The 19,922-nt window shown below is 38.7% G+C and overlaps 2 protein-coding genes across 6 annotated transcripts; one reads left to right on the forward strand and one right to left on the reverse strand.

The window, feature by feature from the left end:
• Nucleotides 1-884: 884 nt before the first annotated feature.
• LOC136445838 (mitochondrial translation release factor in rescue-like) lies at nucleotides 885-3,536 on the reverse strand. Its single transcript, XM_066444000.1, has 2 exons — nucleotides 3,072-3,536; nucleotides 885-2,107 (listed from the first exon to the last, which is right to left on the reverse strand). The coding sequence occupies exons 1-2, from the start codon at nucleotides 3,393-3,395 to the stop codon at nucleotides 1,889-1,891; spliced, it is 543 nt and encodes a 180-aa protein (XP_066300097.1). The 5' UTR covers nucleotides 3,396-3,536; the 3' UTR covers nucleotides 885-1,888.
• Nucleotides 3,537-3,801: 265 nt separating this feature from the next.
• LOC136445784 (M-phase phosphoprotein 9-like) lies at nucleotides 3,802-19,728 on the forward strand. 5 transcript variants are annotated; one of them, XM_066443926.1, is made up of 20 exons: nucleotides 3,802-3,924; nucleotides 4,226-6,005; nucleotides 6,282-6,417; nucleotides 8,073-8,270; nucleotides 8,603-8,764; nucleotides 9,100-9,270; nucleotides 9,771-9,819; nucleotides 10,660-10,821; nucleotides 11,299-11,352; nucleotides 12,059-12,106; nucleotides 12,365-12,429; nucleotides 12,651-12,737; nucleotides 13,169-13,337; nucleotides 13,778-13,935; nucleotides 14,420-14,540; nucleotides 14,978-15,131; nucleotides 15,493-15,615; nucleotides 16,027-16,139; nucleotides 16,495-16,563; nucleotides 18,615-19,728. In XM_066443926.1, the coding sequence occupies exons 2-20, from the start codon at nucleotides 4,346-4,348 to the stop codon at nucleotides 18,702-18,704; spliced, it is 3,789 nt and encodes a 1,262-aa protein (XP_066300023.1). In that variant the 5' UTR covers nucleotides 3,802-3,924; nucleotides 4,226-4,345; the 3' UTR covers nucleotides 18,705-19,728. The 5 variants fall into 5 exon arrangements, with proteins under 5 accessions (XP_066300023.1, XP_066300030.1, XP_066300046.1 ...); XM_066443933.1 differs by having other exon boundaries at nucleotides 14,981-15,131; XM_066443949.1 differs by having other exon boundaries at nucleotides 13,778-13,872.
• The last annotated feature ends 194 nt before the right edge of the window (nucleotides 19,729-19,922 follow it).

Consider the following 19,922-nt stretch of genomic DNA (forward strand, 5'->3'; position numbering starts at 1 on the left):
CAAGTTTCAGCTTTGTATGGCTAATTTTATGCAATGAACCCCTTTATGCAATGCACCCCTTTTTGCAATGCACCCCTTTCTGGTACTACAATTTCAGTAACAAAATTACCCTTTGCCATGTTATATATGGATTGATATTGAGAAATATGGTTTTAATAAATGAAAAATTATAACTTGTGACCACACTTTTTTAAGTATGTGCAGGCCATTATAATTCATTTCGGTGGCTATCGAGTTTTACAACTGAACAGATAGTAAAATTGGCAGATAGTACAATTGGGAGTTAAAATTTGTGAATGGGAATAGATACCCAATGTTTTTTTTTCAAAATAGGAAAAACAGGACAGGCTATTCTGAGAAGCAACAAAATAAATTGGCGTGGCCTAACCTAAGCTAATTGTGGTGGTACAAACCCTTCACAGTGGTTGGAGAAAAGGGGGAGGGTAAAATCCAAGTAAGTGGTATTTTTTGAGACTGCACAACCTTCCTGCACACATTGGCCTGATGATAGGACGCCAAATCCACTGAATTCCATGGATCCAGTTTAACACCTCTTGGTTTATTGGTTTGGAGCCAGATTCAGAGCAGAAGGGCTGCTTTGACCCTGTTCATATCAGGTTTTGCAAATCAGGATCAATCCTGTGCCTGGGTGAAGCCTGGTATGAACGGGGTCAAAATTACGCTTTTAGCAGGCCTTCCAACTGGTTATGAAGAAAAAAATACCATTTCCTTGTGGATGAAAAGCCTTATGAAGGAAAAATTCAACTGGAAAATTAAATTTTCACAGCCAAATTCGTTTGACTTCGAAATTGGCTGTGCAAAAATATAGGCAGATATTAGTGCAGGACTATATAATATGTAACTACAATGACACAAGACATTGGTGAGTTTATATAAAGAGAAAGAATTTTATTTGATCAATTTCTTATTTTTCTGCAAACAACATGAAGCAGACAGCAATTAATTTGCTGCTTCTTTCATTTTCGCATGCTTACACCAAACATCATTTAATCTGTCATTCCCATGATTAAGAACTGATGAATACTCTTATAATCGTCTAGACAAGTCAGCATAATTTCGTGGTGGACGTACATAATTTCTTAACACATCTGGAAACAAAATACTACGGGTCTGACATTTTGTTGATACCAACATCATCTCCGTTCCTCTTAATATTGCTTTAACTGTTTTATCAGCTATATATAACTCCTAAGCATATGCAATTTATCCTAAGCAATTGCAATTTATCCCAGAACAGATACATGTACTAGTACAATAGTACATGCAATTGCCAATACCTACTGAGTATTTACAACTAGGTAGTATCAAACAGTGTCTTAGCTTGTGTTGTGTGACTGATTTATTTTTGCAAACAGATACCACATGGCATGACTGATCAAAATTTGATGTGCTTTTCCTTGAGATAAATTACTATGAAGAATCTAAGAAAGACCAGGAGAAGTCTGGTATGGCTGATATTCAAGCTCTTAGATCAGCACATAATCTCTACCACCTGACCACAATTGTTATCACACAACATTATATCTGCAACATTATTCTGCAATATGAGCTGGAATTCTGCAAGACTTCAAAGACATTCTAATCACTACTTAGTTGTGCCTTGTACATACCCGGTAATAGACCAAATCGTTGAGATTACTAGAAGAGAAGAACCAAACTTCCAAGTAGTGAAAAAAATGACTGAGGATAGAGCAGTATGGAGAGAGTTGACCATGAGGCTTACAACTTACAGGCCATTGGCCTAAAGGCGTCAGGGTGAGAAGGGTGAGAACATACCCGGTAATGTGCCTTACTTCTAATGTCATTGACTTCTGGATTGTTACATTGTTCACAGCTATTAATCACTCCAATATCCAATAGTTCTTTTTCACACATCATCATCAGATTCCTGCAGGAGCTGTTTAAAGGCCTTTTTCTTCTCTAGGTTCTTGTTGGCCTTTTTTCGCTTCTCTCTTTTCTTGATGGCGAGTTCTTTCTTCTCCCTGACCAGCACGCTCTCCTCCCCCTTGACGTGTAGATCTAGTTTCTCTCTCATGTGCTGTCTGGCTATTTTCCTGTTTTCATCCAAGGACCTGGTTTGATGGCACTGTGACAGGTGAGAAAAGTTGAGGAAATATATTATTTCTTAACATTTTAAAGTGCTTGTGACTTAGAAGACTACATTTTCTGCTTATATTTAGCAAGAATGATAGTATCATTCGATCACCATCAAAATCATTCTTCTGACTCATGATTTATTTTGCACGGTCGATTGCCTATACGTGACGTAAAGGAAAATTGCAAACTGGGCACTGCGACATGAGAAAAACAAATACAGTACAGCGTAGTTTTGAAAAGCCGTAAAAGTAAATATTAAGTTATGACAGATGCACTGTTTGCTTCTCTGAAGTATATTGTACGGCATTAAAACACTCATACTATGACAATTCTTTCTAAATATAGAATTTTTTCTTTATTCTTCATTAGAAATTGCAACAACCAGGGCTCGAAATTCATCTTTGGGAATAGGTGCACTGGTGCACCCAACTAAAAAAATTGGGTGCACAGAAAGAATTTTGGGTGCACCAGATAAAATAAAGTTGAATGTTCTTCAGAACATAATTACAAAGTTTAACGCTGCTGCCTTTCTTAAGAACTTCAATCTGTAATTCTAGAGCTAACTTTAAAATTTCAAACAAATAATACATTGAATAAAGTACAGCAAAAAGTTATCATGCTGCTTTTATACTTACATTTCAAGAATATTCTGTATACTAGTGTACAATAGTACCTTAACCCTGTAGGCTACAAAAATATATAGGTGCACCAGTGCACCCACAGTCAAAAATTAGGTGCACAGCTCCAATTTTGGGTGCACTGGGTGCACATGCACCCACTATTTCGAGCCCTGGCAACAACACACACAATGGAATGCCAGACAGACAAGCTGATGTAAAAAGAAAATGAAATGATTGGTTAATGAGCCGTGTTTATCCGACGGAGACACGCAAAGTCTTTATTTGTGTTTAGCAGCCCAAAGCCAAACAAATAAACATTCAACAAAAGTTTACCTTCACTACAATGCCAGTCGGGACGTGCTTGAGCAGAACACAGTTGTTAGTCTTGTTGGTTGCCTGGCCTCCTGGACCCCAGCCACGCTGAAAGCTCTCTTCCAACTCTGACTCAACTACGTCAACTAAACTCTTCTTAGTGTCTTTCCTACTGCTTGTCCAGCGAACGGAATATCGTTGTAAACATCTTGGCATATGTGGATGTTGTTGTTGTCCCACCATCGGCACCTGGCAAGCTGCTATCGACGACAGTTGTCTTTGTAAACCAGTATAAAACAGAGGTGTTAGGTGCAGGTTTTTGGCCAGTAAGATTATAGAGGCCATGATTAAGAGTCGTCCATCGATGAAAAGTGACTAAGTTGTCCAAATACAATGAAAACTGCACACGAATTGGTCAAAAATCGATGGATGACCCTTTTCTAGCCCTTTTCAGCCATGTTGCAGGTCAGAGTTGAATGGGTAAGACCAATACTCAAGAAGGTTCCTTGTGCACAAGGTAAGTTACGATTCCTAATCATCAGCTATTTTTTAAAAAAGTGTATGAATTACCATACTTTAAAAAGTAATTATAAATGTTGCTTAGAAAATTATAAAAGCTAATATTGAATATTTCTTGTGGTTTTGGATTTATTCGTTCTTAAGGTCCCCCGTTTCTATTATAAACTAGTCTGACCAATTTTAAGAAGTTTGATTGGCTACGAGGTTTAGCAAACAACCAATCACGTGGCCGGATTAAGTTTCAAGACATGTAATCGTCCCGCCCCGGGCTCTTTTGCAAATATAATGGCGGCGGTCCTGCTGAGAGACTTGTGCAAATGGTGCTTGAAAACTTCACGCTTTCACTCGGTCACAGGTGGGCTCTAGACTTCCATACGGTCCGATGTTTTTACTGAAAGATGCAGGCTTCGTAATGCATGGGTTACGGACGTTCGTGGCACTTCATCGGAGCTGTAAGAGAAAACATTCACGCCTTGGTGGCGCTGTGAAAACAGTGGTGTATTTGTGTTGTAAACTCTGGTAGTTAACACTTTATTGTATCGTTTGTTTTGTTTTCTGTCACTTATCAACTGATTAGGATTATATGGTTGACTTAATAGTTAGGAATCGATCCATACTGAGTGTTGATTTTGTGGTTTTCTGTCGTGTTTCCATAGATACAGGCAGCCCTCCCCCTCTCCAAGTCCTGAGGGAAAAAGTCGTCTGATTCACGCCTGAGGGAACGCCCAAGGCGGAACGATTATTTCTCTTCACGCCTGTTGTGACCAGATAACGACATGGCAGCTGCTACAGATGCTAAGCCACCATTCGACGGCGATTTGACTACTGACAGCGGCTTTCTCTCACAAAATCCGCTCACAACAACACAACTGGATGTTACGGTTGAAGGACCAAAAGAGGAAGAAGACTCCTCGGTAAAAACGCCTGCAAATACAGCTGGTGATGTCGTTGGCACAGAGAATGGGGATACAGGGATTGAAGAACTTAAGAGTTTTAACGGCACCAACACAAGCCAATTGCAAGGTGAAAGTTTGCAGACAGAACCAACTGGTACTGACGACCAAGACACAACACAACAGGAAGACAGTGGACTGGTGGAAATGGCGAGCAGGGCAAGCAGTGACACAATCTCGCAGACAGGAAGTGAACCTAAAGAGGATGTAGCGTTACAACAAGAGGGAGGGCTGGGGAAGTCGGAAGGGCAAGGGTCACCTCCTGAAGACGTTGGTGCAGCAAGAGGCCCAAAATTATCCAGTAGTCCTTGGGACACCAGGACAAGTCCGCTAAGTTTCGATCGACAGTCTCCCGTCACTCCTTGGCCGCTGGAAACCATGAGCGTTTACGTAGACAAAATGAGTGAATACGAAGGGGAGGGGAGAAGGAGGATGCTGGAAGAGCGGTGGCTGCAGCTATTCCAAGAAATGGAGCTACGCCACCAGGAACACATGCTGGCTCAGCAAGAGGCTCATCAGCGTCAGATCCGACACATTCAAGTTCAGATTGAACGAGAAATGCTTCACCACCAGTTGAGGCAGGATAGACGGAGCGATAGCGGCGGGAAATACAGCTCCGGGATAGGGTCTTCCCGTGGAAGCCCTGCAAAAGAAGAGCAAGCTCCTTTCAAGCCTATTGCAGAAAACCAAGCTAGACTTAGTGGTAGTGCCACAGATATTGCAGATAGCTTAGAAAACTATTCAAGGCAGACAAGTAAGATACAAGATAGTCCAGAATCAATTGGATACAACAAGAAAAGTGTACCCATGATGCAGGTCACTGATGCTACTGATGAAGACGACGATTTTCCCAGCGTTTCAACTGCCAACACACCCAAAGCAAGGGAACGTGAATCAAATGGGCTACATGGTCAGAGTGAGGTTATCGCGGCACAGTGGCCGTTACGAGAACCCCTAAAGGACCCTCAACTCACAAAACCTTTAACGACTTGGTCAAAGAGACAACAATCTGTTCAACAGAAATCAAGGGACGATCCAAAACCGCTAACTGATTCTATAAAAACGAGGAACGAAGAGGAAGTCGAAGCAGTAAACAACTTTTATCCAAGTACGCCATCCAGTCGGTACCCAGCACACGATGCACAGATTCTAAAGATAGGAGAGAACGGTTCTATAACGGAAGAGTTTGTGCCAGCGGGGCCAATCGAAAGCGTTAGTCCGTCTACTACAGTGTGTTCAGGGTTCTCGTACTGGAAAATGGACGAAAACGATTTGTACCAGAAGCTGCCGGATGATCTGACGTTAAATGAGGTGTCGGTAGAGTTGTCACCCCCAAGAGGGGTAGTACCATCCCAGCCACCCCCTGAAGGACGTGTACTAGTACAGACTCATTCCCAGGGTACTGAAGTCCAAGACCAAAGGCAACCTCCTTCCCAGGGTCAACTGCCACCTGAAGCAATGAAAGTTGCACAGATGACTCCAGGTGGGGTTTTGTCATTTGAATATCAACTTTATCATGAACTCACCAATGTCTAAAGTGTTGTCCATAAAAAAACTACTGTGATACTATATGTGTATATAGTTAGTGTAACTTACTTTTAAGTGTAATCATAGAATGTTAAGGCAAAGCACTGGGTTATGCAATAAGATTTTGTTGAAATGATAATTTTTGAGCATGTAGTGTGATTAATTTAAGATTTAAAAATCTTTTAGACAAGTTTCTTGTTTATGACAAGATTTTTTCACTTATGACATGAAGGTACAAAATTAAAGACTGAGCTTCGAGACAGACATGAGAGAATGAAAGCCACCATGGGGGATGTGGACATGACCTCTGACCCCGCAGGAACAGCCAAAGATCCCTCCCTTCTTGAGGATCCAGTGGTGGCTTCAAAGTAAGTGTCTTGTAATTTAATAAAGAAATGTGTATGTAAGATTTAAAGGGGTTATCAAAGTTAAGGAGGGCATTCATTCAATTAGTTACTATATGATGATAGTCTTGAATATACAAAACCTCGTTAGGCCATACCACTCGCCAGTTTAAAATTTGATTTGTTGGTACTCAGTTTTGGAAAAATATACTTCAGACCAAAAAACAACATGAAAACAGAGCCAGTTAAGATCGGGTATACTCATACCTTACAATTGGTGCACTCATTTTTAAAACTAGATCATGTAGAATAATTATGTTAATTTTCACTGTTTTAAACTTTTTGTACCACCTTTCCAACCGCTAACCAGTGAAGCAAACAATGAGTAAGTATTTTTGACGGTTAAAACCTTTTCCCATGCCTTTGTTGACAGTGTATTAGGGACTACATAGCGTAATAGACCTTTACGCAAACATGGTCTTTTGTACATACCTACGTGTTCATGTGCATTGTATGGAAACAATGGACTCTGCTCCTGTTATGTGACCTTGCCTTGGCCTTAGCTTTATGAAACACAGGTGTTTTTGATGTTCCCCCTGAGACAATGTAAAATATTCATGTTGGTTAACGTTATGTATAGAAAGTAGCTCTAGCCCGCACTTACTTTTCAAATGTGTCATATAAATTATGATTCTAAAAAGATATGACGAATTTACTATCATGATTGTGTCCTTGTTATCAACAAGGACAAGGATAATGCGATTCAGTATTTAAACAGGAACTGATTTTCAGAATGATGATGAATTTCAATACACATCAGAGCTCGAAATACACACCTGCAATTTGCAGATTGCCTAAAAAAATTATGCACAACTTACACTTAGGCCAAGTTTGGGAAGGAAAAGCTAAAAGAATACAGGCTATTGCAATTGATATCATTTTTTTTTCAGAAACCCCAAAAATTTATTTTGAGCCCTGAATTCATTCATTATCATGTCAGCACGCAGTGAAGTTCATAAAAATGTTACTACATGTATCAGATACTAAATTCTGCCATGCTTTCATCTCAAACTTTGCTCTTTTCCTGTCTTTCTCACTTGTGCTCTCTCAGAACAGCTCCCTCTCCTGAGCAGATTTCTCTCATCTTGGAGTACCTCTTTTGGTATTCTAGATCTCTGTACTTTCAATTTGAGGTTTGACTAATAGCTGTATGTAGATATCCATATACACCTAGTCAAAACCTGTACAAGTGACCATATCTGCATTAGGACCACCTGCACTAGCCAATAAGCAAGCATTACTAGTAAGCAGTTACTGTGACCATTGTCTTCAAGTCCCTTGTGTGGTCACCATAGACAGGTTTGACTGTAATTGATATCAAATTTTTTAAAAAAGGTCACTCATAATCATGTGTAAATTGATAATTAAATTAGAATAGCCTATATATAAGTATACAATCAATACTTTATTATAGCACAATAAAGGTCCTACAATGAAATGCATGTACAATTTATTACCGCAAAAATAACTACATGTATCAATGACTTGAAGTCATCTGAATACTATTTTGAAATGCTGACATAGAACAGTATGTCAGCTATAGTATATGGTTGATATTTTTTGGGTTAATTCATTTAAGATTACAACTACCTGTACTAAGAAATCTTTTTGTTTCTCAGTATTCGTGTTAACCTGCGCGAGAAGCACGCCCGCCACATGGCAGACCTACGGGCGTACTACGAGGAGGAGATCACGGAGCTGCGCAGCCAGCTGGAGCGAGCGAATAACCCGTCTCCGTACAAGAGACTGGAGGACGGGAACAGGAGGCTGAGGGACAGGTGTGAACACCTGGAGGAGACCCTGCAGTCAGCCAATGGGTGAGCCGGGATTTTTCAATTGCATTTGTCAGTGAATATAGCCTTGATTCATATAAATATATGTAAACAGTAGCTAGTGGTTTGAAAGCATTATAAGTTCCCACGACCAACATTATTACATGTGCTAATGCAGTTCCTTTAAAACAGCACCTTTAATTTCTATGTGCTTAGCATTTAGCACCAATATCTCATAGAAGAGAGTAATGAACTCATACAATGTACACACAGTGCTATAGCTACCTCAGTAGACTGTAGTATTATCTGTTCTTGCTCAGCATTGTCTTGCTAACTCTTTGGTTGAACAAATGTACATTGTATTTTGCCCTTCCCAGTCGAATACAGGACCTAGAGGACACAGTACAGTCCATGGAGTCCAAACAGCGCTCACTCCCCTCCCCACAAAACTCCATTCCAGTGGAAAACATGATTAGTAAAAATGAGCAACTGAGACAGAAAGTTGCAGAGTTGGAAAAGGCCTTAGCAGATGCCAACAGGTACAATAGAAAAACATACTCTATATTTTTTTCTTCCTCATTTTTGATAAGTTGTTTCATAGCCCTAGAGAGTTTATGGCTCCTCAAACACAGGAACTAAAGCTAATTAAACACTAATTTTCGAAATAGTCAAGTAAGGAATATATAGGACAATAAAAGAGCAGCGCACTCCCCTGGGCGCTTTACCCCAACAAGAGGGGTGTTGCCCAGTACCAAATCAAGATCAAGAAGATCAAGATCATGTTTGTGTTACATGTAGGTGCCAAGGGACAAAATGAAGACCTTGGGATTCAAACCCAGAACTGTTAGAATCTGACACATATTTTTGGTCACAGACATGTTGGTGAGTTGGAGTCGACTCTGTCGTCACTGGAGAAGTCCCAGACCCAGCTCCAGAGCCTGAACAGTGTCACCTCGTCTCCAATGTACGCAGAGCTGTTACAGGCCAACAACAGGCTCAAAACCAGGTGTCAACAGGCTGAGGAACAGGCACAACAGTCACATGTGTGAGTCACCATTCTCACATGATACACTTGTGCTGAAAGTTCTTACCTTAATTTTGATAGCCTGCCAAGTTATTTGACATATTTGATGACAGTTTCTGATTCCTACTATATTTATCACAATAGCAATATTAAGAACAGTTCTTTAAGTTCAACCATTGAAAGTAAATTCTTACTGGTATTTTACTCTATATACATGTAAAATGTGTGTTACCCCAAAGATACAGATACAGACAGATACAGAAAATTAAGGAAGGGGACATGGCACAATGCTTTTTTTTCAGACTATAAGAATTCTGGTAGTACAGATTGAAACACTAGACATGTTGCTAAATTTTGATCCAACTTGTATTCAGTTTAACTATCAAGTTGTCCATGTTGCTGTACACAACATCAAAATTATGAAATCAAGAAGGAGTCTTGGTTAATTGCATATTTGCATAACTTTTTCACTGGAAAATTTTGAAGATACGTCTCAAGCTTATTGACTTTTTCAATTTCAGCCGTATCCACAATTTGGAAAGCCAACTTCATAGTCTCCAGGGAAAGTTGGTAAGTCAGAAGTTTGGTTTCTGTACGTTAAGTTAAACAACTATGTTTTTTCTTCTCTACAAAAAATGTTCCAATTATATTGCAAATAACATCATCTGTTTGTGTTGTTTGTCTGCCCACCTCGCTAATGCTAACAAGTGTTTGAATGTCCTTATTGCTGCTGAAGCTACGCATACAGATATCTGAAGGACATGAAGACTTTACACTACCAACATGCAATCAGACAGGTTGCATTTTCCAACAGAAGTCCAAACTGGTAATGATATAACAAAAGAAAAGCTGAAAATATTTTTTTCTTTGCATGTCACATTTTTTCTTCATGTGCACTTTCATGATAGGTATTACTGCTGCAAAACACACGGTGTATTATTTTGTGATTTCTGTGTAAATTTCTTTTTTTTTTTCATTGTACTTTTGAACATTATTCTAAGGTATCTATACCAGCCTGTTTCAACATTATTCAACTTTTCAAGTCCCAACTTTTATCATGACAAAATATAATTTGTTTTCATGTGTCTGTGCCTTTGTGTGAGTTTGTGTGTGTGTGTTTGTGTGTGAGTTTGTGTGTGTGTGTTTGTGTGTGAGTGAGTGTGTGTGTGTGTGTGCATGTGCATGTGCTTGTGCATAATCATTTGTGTGTGCATGTGCATATTTCTGTGTACAATGTACATGTATATGCGAAAGACGGGTATAACTAGTAACATATGCTCTACATCTGAAAAGTCCTTTTTCACCATCTACTGAGAAAACTCAATTGCAATTTGGTACACGTTATAAAATATATTTTGTAGATGGCATGTTGACTCAACTTTAAAATCCTGCTCTTCCCATTGGCTGCAGACGGAGTGGTCGGACCATTACGAGAACACGACGCGTACCGTGGAGGTCCTACAGGACAACCTGGAGCAGACGAGAAGACAGTCATCGATGGACGCAGACACCGTCCTCAAACTGGAGACACGCAACAGACAGCTGGAGAGGGAGATGCAAGAAACACTCAAGGTACTCATAACTGTCAATCTTGATTTTTTTTGCTGTGTTGTTAAGTTTTAACATAATCGTTTTTATTAAACTAAACACAATACTCTGCTGTTGTGTTACTATGGTATTTTCAACTGTGATGAACTGAAAGATACTGCAACTTCTTAATTTTCACTGTGATGTAAAATTTAAGCGGTGCAAATTTAGATGAATCTACGGTAATGCAACCTTTGAAATTCTGAGAGGGAAAAGACTAAGGAAGGAGTAAAATAATCATATTTAAAAAAAGTCTTCTGATTTTGAAAGCACAAATTACATAATTCAGCTAGATTCATAAATTCTTGTCAGTACTAGATTTGTACAGGTAAATAACATACCAGAAAACATACTGAACTACCTGAATGTATTGTCCAGGTACCAATAAAATTTAGTGATTTGAATGTTAGTAATTGAGAAAACTTTCATGGTTATGTATATCCTTGGTCACACTTGTTTCAGGCTGATGCTATGAGAGCATCTGCAATTGAGATTGAGCAAAACCTAATGAAGAAGGTAACGAAACTTGGAAAGATTAAGTAGAAGGTGGCAGAAGCATATATAAGCTATACTCTAACAGCAAGCCAGTAATTATGATAATAATCCACCTGCTGATAAAAATGTAACTAATGGGATTAAAAAATGCATTGCTAGTGCATGGCTTTTAATTTTTTGATGGAATGTAGGGTGGGTGGCAACCAATCAAATGTTGCTGAAAGGTACTAAATCTAACACAATACAAAAGTTACTGAAGCAACTGGATAAGCTTAGCCAACGGTCAGATGTGTCAGATTATGAGCATCCACTGTCTTACATCAGTGACTGATCGATAGTGAAAGATTGCATTTGCTATTTGAAACATCTGACTGTTCACAAAACTTAAATATCCAGTTGCAGTAACTTTTGTATTGAACATCTTATTAGCTGGATGTCTAACCTTCATCGAGGTACTAAATCTTGGGTATATAACCTGCTGTTATTAAAATTTCTGACCACAGATTCATTTTCTATATGCATTACAGGACTTTTTCTTGAAACGATGTCACAGATTCAATTGCTATTACATCTCATGTTTTAACACTCTGCTTGCTCTCACAGCATGTGTTGTTTACAACAATCATTGCAAAATTGTTTTTCGTTTCGAAGTTGATTTTGGTGAGGAGGAGGTTTTTTCAAATGTGTCCTGTCTAATTTGCCATGACTTCTGCTTCCTTGAATACAGGTTGTAGAAGAATATGGAGCCTTGGGCAGAGAGCACCAGAGCACCAAGGTGAGGGAAACATAGAGCCATGGACAGTGTTATTAGCAAAAGAATAAAATTAGACTTTTTATGATATATCATGCTGATTTTCATGCTACCATGACTGGAATTTTATTGGTTCCAATACTTTTTTCAGGCAGGACTTAAGTGATACCAAACTAATTCCAACACATTATTTAGACTAAATCACGGCACAAACAAGAAGTGTTGAGAAGTGCACTAGAACACAGTTCTAATTGTTTGTTTTATTCCTTAATATACCCACAGGCTGCTTTGAAGGAGGCAGAAGACAAGCTCTTTGATGCCAGGTCAGAGGTTGTAGAAATGAAGAGGTAAGCAGACACCTCATGATCAGTTTAGTTTTTAACCTTCCCATCCAAAGGGCAATTTTGTATTCTTGTTGGCAGTAGCAGCAGAATATATTTTTTTTATGGTATCATGTCAATTGCTTTTTGTTTAGAACCATTACTATTATGTGATTTGAACCATGACGTTGTGGTTTAGAAGCAAGATTGCTGACTGTAGTGATGATGACATTATGTTTCCATCCCAGGGCGATAGGAAAGCTGGAGGTTCAGCTGAAGCAAATGGAACATGAGAACAACCTGATGAGGGAGAAGGGTCTTTCTCCAACAATCACGTGAGTTCGCACCTGAATTATACACACTGTAACCTGATCTAGACTTGCTGACACATCCTTTGTTTTAAGGGGACAATATAGAAATGTACCAACAACTAAATAACTTGATTTTTACCTCCAAGAAGGAATCTTAATACAGATTTGGATCCATCAATTTTAATTATTATTCCTTTAAGATCTATGTTTGATGGGCAGTGGTTGGCATTCATGCATGCAGGCCTGCATTTAACTAATGTGAGACCACTTACTTAGAGCATTAGATGGGTTAAGCAATATCTGTGCAGTCCAGCACAGTGAAATAGCTGAAACTTGTTTCCTGAACAAGGTGATTATCTAAGATAAATTTTGAATGGATTTTGAGATCTTAACTCGGGAAGACTCTTAAGTCAATTTTTTTAAGTTTTGCGATCTCAAAGTCTTTTCTTCGGCAGACTTGCGGAAATACAGCAGACCCTGAGTCACTCAGGAGGGCGTTTCTCCTCCCCCACCGCGCGCCGCAGGTGGTTGGCGCCGAGCACGCAGCACAACGTGTTCACAGGGGAGCCCTTGGACCGTAGTCCCTCCTACATCCACACCGCACCGCCTGGGACTTCACAGGAGGTATGTCACTGACTTTTCTCCAAGTTAATAATCAATCAATCATTCAATCAATCAGCCCTATTATCCTTATATCATTCTGTTCTTTTAAACTATAAAAAATCCAGTGCAATGTCAAGGAGAACATTCTTAAATTTTGTATAAATGTAGTTTATTTTGTAAACTGCTTCAGACCTCTGTGAGATTTCGGAAATGGTAAGTCTTAAGGATGAAGTGTTAAAAGTTGGGACACTTTCAGTGCTGGCCTTTTAACAACAACTCTTTTAAGAATTTTCACTGTTTTTAAGTTCATGGTTTTTGTGGTCAACTTTCGCTGCAAACTGATCACACTGCAAACATCTTGTTTTGTCTTTCAATACGACCTCTTAAATCTCACTGCACCATTTTACGTACTACAAAGTTGAATGAATAGACTGTTATCTCTCTGGATTTTTTTTATTCAGGCGGAAGCAGAGCGCCCCCTATCTCCAATGATCCAAGCTGCAATAGAGCTGGACAGGAGGAAACACGACACCGCACCACAGAAATCTCCCAAACGGTACGGCAGCGATGAGACATCCAGTGAAACAGTGGACTCAGAGGATGAGAGAAGAACATATAGGTTGAGGGCACCTTTTCCTGATTTTCTTGTGTTTGTTTTTTGTTACCATTACCCTTGATTTGTTTGTGGTTGTTTTTGTGGTTAAACAGCATAACAGAATAGAAATATATTGATGGATTGTTATCAAATATGGTATGTGGGTAGGTGTATGGCACATCTGATTGTGGGCCTCCTACTCCTAGCTGCTTTTATGGTATTGCAGCAAAATTTGCTTTTTTGGTATCTCATGTTGTGCTTCTTTGGGCCCCCTAGTGACTTTTTTCATTGTACATATTTTCTGTATTATTCTTATCATTTCAAGCTTTGATGAATTTTCCAATTTCTCGCACAGTACTAACCATGTTCTATCTTGAATAACAATGGCATAGTTTCTCATTCAAGTCAAAAACATCTATTGCATTGAAATAGAAATCATGGTCTATTTGGGATTTGTTTGTTTTTTGAAATGGCTGACGAATGTTCTCATGTTGTATTCAAAACATAGAGAACCGATTGCGAGGTACTCACCAAAGCGAGCTCGGCCAGGAACTCCTAAGAAGAACCAACAAACACAGACCCCACCCAAAACTGGACAGACTAGAGTCACAGACAGATTCACTGGAAAGGTAATGTATTATCATTCACTGCTACTACAGTAGATATGAACAATTTTTTTCACATTCTACGTAACTGCCATGAGATTGTTTTCTATGGAGGCAACAACTTGGTTGGATCCATGTACTCTATTATATATCTAATTATAGATTTGGTTGTTGTCAACATTCTCCCATCCACCACAACATGCAACATGTTCAACATTTCAATCTGAAACTCAAACTTTCAAAGCAATTGTTTTTACTAATTTTCAAGCACTTGATTTAGTCTAGAAAAGGGTGTTTGGTTTGTTCAGGTACGGGAACAGGTTTTTCCCAGTACAGGAACAATTTTACAGGTACAGGTACAGTGTACCACTACACAGTCATATTTCCACACCATTGATAATAGAAGAATTCATACTACTACCTGGAAATGAATCATTACTGCATGTTTACATGTATTTCAGCAGAACAGGAGCCCAAAGAAAAGTCTGTCTCCCAAGTTCCATTCTATGGACAAGGAGAACGAAAGAGAAGCCAGATCTGATGTAGAAGTTCCCACCAGGGACAATGGAGCATCACTACGGAGAAATCTCCACTTCACTCCACCAGCCACACAAGGTATTTCAAGTTGATATATTATGTGTGGGTCACGACACCAGCAATAGCTGCCTGTGTCCCACTTGTATTGTACTGTTGCAATTGTAATGAAATAAAATCAAGTTTGTGGCATTGAAATTACATGACACTGTGAGAATCAAGAGTCTGCAACCCATTCCAGTAGCATGCATGTTAGATGAGTGACAACAGCTGGGATTCAAACTCCCAACTCCTTGGTCCAAAGGCATGACACAGTGTTAAATACAGTGTTCTTGGTTGATCATTCCAGCAGTTTGATTTGAACAAATTAGTAATACAGAGTACTGTAGGAATGAAACATTATGTAATGAGATTATGATTTGTGAGAAATTTACTACTACAGGCATGTCAGTGGACCCTCGCGTGTCGTCAGCCGTGGAAGCGGTGAAATCCGGTTCCGTCACGTCGCGTCCACAGTGGGAGGACAAACGTACCACACTAGCAGCTGATAAGAAGACACCCAAAAGTAAGAAAACATATTCATCAGCAAAGAAGTGAATTGATGGACAGACTCCATCCCACTCTTAACATTTCTGATAGCAATTCTCCTCAACAGACATGACCTATACTATAGTGCTGTGGGGTATAGTACATAGAGTGAAACTCGTTGCCACCGAGTCCAGCAGGGGCATCCTCACCAGATAGCTTTAAACAATGCTTGCAACTACATGTGAAAGGTTAGATGTGACATTTAAAGGTCGTTCAGTGTAATGTAACCAGCTGCTGTCGCACCGCGTGCCTGCAAAGCTGGTGTGTTACTCAAAGGGTGGTTATACCGGCTGTACAACAGATAAACCCCTGGCCATCTTTTGAACCATGACAAAAATCATTCAACAGTCCCTTCAGTTCTCTAAGGTAACTTCCTGTATCCAAACAGGGCCATCTCCAGTGAGACCACCTTATGACACCGAGGACGCCATGAGGGAGAGAATGGCCAAGGTTCGGGACGTGGAGAGGAGATTTGACTCACTAAACGAGGAAAAGAGACAGGTAACCAAAGTGTAACAAATGGCAGCAATCAAACACTCCAAGCTGTAGCCTAAGTTTACAACTAGCAAGGGGACGTTGAAGATTAAAACACATACATAAGATGCAACCAGAAGCAACACTTGCTGCTACACTGAAGCGTATTGATTAATACACAATTTGTAATGTCACCACAAATGATATAAATCTTTAAGCAAAACATAGAATGGAAACCAGTTTTTCTGATTTGTGGTCACCTTTTGGACAAGCTATATTCAATTCGTATGATTATAAATGATTACATGAACTTGATATTTAGTACTGTCTTACTTGGATCATGAATGTTTATCTGTATACATTGTACTTCTGTCCTGACCAGTTGGAGTCCTCCTTAAGTCGTATCCCCAGCTCGGGACCGAGACTCACCAGGCAGTTAAAGCTGGATCAGGTAACCAATAGGTTTTTATCTCTGTTATTATGTTTAGCCATAAGTATGGCTAAACATATTGTTTTCTCTCATGTTTCTTCTTCTTCTTCTTCTTCTTCTCCTGTCAAATCTTCAAATCGATTCATCTCTGTCATTTTTTGACCAAATGACCTGAAATTTGGTACAGAGGTAATGTAGGCAAAAACCAATGTGCGTTCTTTTCCTTGTTTTGATATTGACCTTGAAAGTGATTTTATTGAGGTTTTTAGGCTATTTTTAGCATATCTTGGCCTCCTGCGCCCTGGTATTTCAACCGAATGACCTGAAATTTGCTGTATATGTGGCTTGAACAAATATTAAAAGGACTACATTCCCATTTTTGGCATACATATATTCAAAACGATTTATTTTGGGCTTTCTTGACAATATTTGCCACTTCTGTCACTTTCAATACTACATATGACCTACAGGTCATTGACCCCGAGTGCCTTGCACCTGGCCAAGCTTGAAGTTTGCTTACAAGGAGGAAAGACCGGACATAAACATTTAACGTGATTATCGGGAAAACACCATGTTCCCTTAAACTCAGTGGTTAAATTGCAGTTTAGGAAATTTTATAACAGAAAACAAGTTAAATCAATGATTTTGTGAATGTTTATTCTAGCATTAGTTATTCCAGATATTTTCAAACTCCAAATTCTTCAACACAACACGGGAGATCGTTTCTCCTCAGACTGGCGCGACGTAGCGTCCACCACCAGGCCTTCCTACATGTCCTACGTACGGGCGTATTGATCGTAGAATTCGGCAAAAAAGGAATGATTAGGCCAGTAGAGTCAGTCCCCGGTAAGGTCAATGATTCGCCCCTTTGCGCTAGCTTGTAACGTTAAATGAATGTACCCTCTGGTGGCCAAACTTCACTGACAAACTTTCTCCCTATTATCATCATGAGCTTGCGTTAGTCTGGTACTAGTGACTATTATGTGCCGGGAATGTTTATCTATCGCACGCCTTGGAAGGAAGTTCAACCATGATAAATGGTCGGCCGTTGCGAAAATTTGGAATCCCATGCTGTTGATTTTCGTGATTGAATCTGTAAGAAAATATATTTTCATGTCGTTCATGTTTTTGGGACGGACGCCGGGACGGGGTGATTTTTTTCTATCATTTTCGTCCCGTTAGTAATGCAAATCAAAATAGTTCAAACATATTACAAATATTATATTAAAACCCTCTCGGTGACTTTGAATTGACTCAAATATGTTGTTTTTGGTCATTTCCTTCGTCTCCTGTCAAATCTTCATATGTTATGGAAAACTTCATTCTTCCCTGGGGTTGATCTTTTTTAATTCAATTTTGAACTGGGTTGATTATGCGCAAGAGTGTAATTTTCAGCGGATATTTTTCGACTGGTTTACATGGAAATGGCACGGAATATCCCATTCTTGCAAGGGGAGGATTATTTAATTATTTCTTTCAATTTTGAGCTGGAATGATTATGAAAAAGTCCATTTTTTAGCAGAAGTGTATTTGTTAATCAATTAGTGGATATGGTTGTGGACTGGTCCATATTGTGTTGAGGTGCTACTGGAAGACTCAATTTTGGACTGGGGTGATTCATTTTTTTAGTGCAAGTATTTTAGAATGGTCCATTGTTATTTTGGGAGAGTCCATTTTTTGCATGGCGAGGAGTATGGCTAAACATGCTGTATTTGCTCGCAAATGTTGCCTTTCTAGTTAACTATAATTTTCTTGGTAATTTCTTTGTAGTTGTGCCATGGCACTAGCGTCCTTTTTCTTGCTTTATGTGAATTTAAAGTTTTCTTTACATGATCATATTATTAAACTAAACCTAGAGTTGAGAAAGTACATTTGATCAATCTGAAAAAAAGGCACTGAAAACTGTAGTATATATGTTATATTACAGGATTGTATATTTCTATTGCTAAACAGTATAGTATAGGAGGGGTAACCTGGATCAACTATGCTGAAATCAACAGCTTTTAGAATAATTTTCCTGATTTGAAACCTCATGTATTTAGTTAACAAATGTTTTTGTAATGTTTTAACAGGAGGCCCTAGAAGACAGGTTAGACAAAGTTGTGAAGGAGCTTGGTTCAGTGCGCATGACCCTGAGGAGGTACAATGTTCTACGTTCCTGATTCTCAACTCGTTCTGTGGACCAAACTTAGTTTTAAAGGTGCTTTATACACGACCCAGGTACATGTAGGCTATGAAAGACTTGCCTTAATGCAAAATGGATGATTCTGTTACTGAATACTATGCATTATTCTTTTTAAAAGACATCGCTAAGCATGTTGTAACAGAAAATGTTTAAACATTTCTTTACAAGCCTTGGCGATATTGACAACTTTAGATCCTGAGGCTCTAGATACTATAATAGATTTATTTAAGTTTGCAGACAGTTAATTTCAAGATAGGAGGGGAAAAGAGACTGTGTTGTACGTTTGCTTTTGAAACAACCATAGTAATGCAGTGCAAGACAGCACATGATACTGTGAAAATCACTGAAAATATTTAAGGATTTATGGTAGTCTGGTCTGGACCCCACTGGGGTCACAATAGTATGCATCTGTCAAGTGTTGTTGATAGTGACTTCTGAGGCCTTGCTTTAGAATACGACTACCTGAAGATACAAAATAGATGATAATGAATGTGACCAATAGAACAAAATAGAAGTGCCTTTGGTGCTTTATGATATACTAATTCCATGTCACTGTTACTGTACAATGTATCTTCCTTTGTATCTTCATATGTTATTACCATATGGGCTTACTTATGTAATGGTCGCCAGTATTTGTTACTTTCAGAAACTTCATGTTCAGATATTATACTCTTAATTATGATGTGTGCAAAACTAATTGAATGTTTCAAAAGTGTACTCCAATTATGTTCCTATCACATTTCAGAAGTTAATTGCTCATACTATGATATTAAATACACCTTTAATATTGACTTATTATGGTCATTAATGAATATTATCAATGACCTCTACTGTTTAGAAATACCGCAATATTGAATTTGGTATTTGAAGATTTCAGTCTTACATTAAAATTTAGTAATTTTGATATACATGATAAAATGTTATCCATAACAAGTTTAAATGGCTATTCATTTTTAGTTGTGGAACTTTCCATAAATAAAATGCTTTACACATTTCTGTAATCCATCAATCTTTATTTTGCTATATAAGCAGGTACAAACTTCTATATTCTCTGGTGTATAGATATTGACCATATTTCATCTCACCACACGTTAACTTTGAAAATTATCATAGCTGCTACATGTACATATTCATGATATATGCATTTTGTCCTTATCCACTTTTAATTTGTGCTTTCATAAACTTAACAACCCCC

Source organism: Branchiostoma lanceolatum, chromosome 1, assembly GCF_035083965.1.
Source record: "Branchiostoma lanceolatum isolate klBraLanc5 chromosome 1, klBraLanc5.hap2, whole genome shotgun sequence".
NCBI lineage: Eukaryota > Metazoa > Chordata > Leptocardii > Amphioxiformes > Branchiostomatidae > Branchiostoma > Branchiostoma lanceolatum.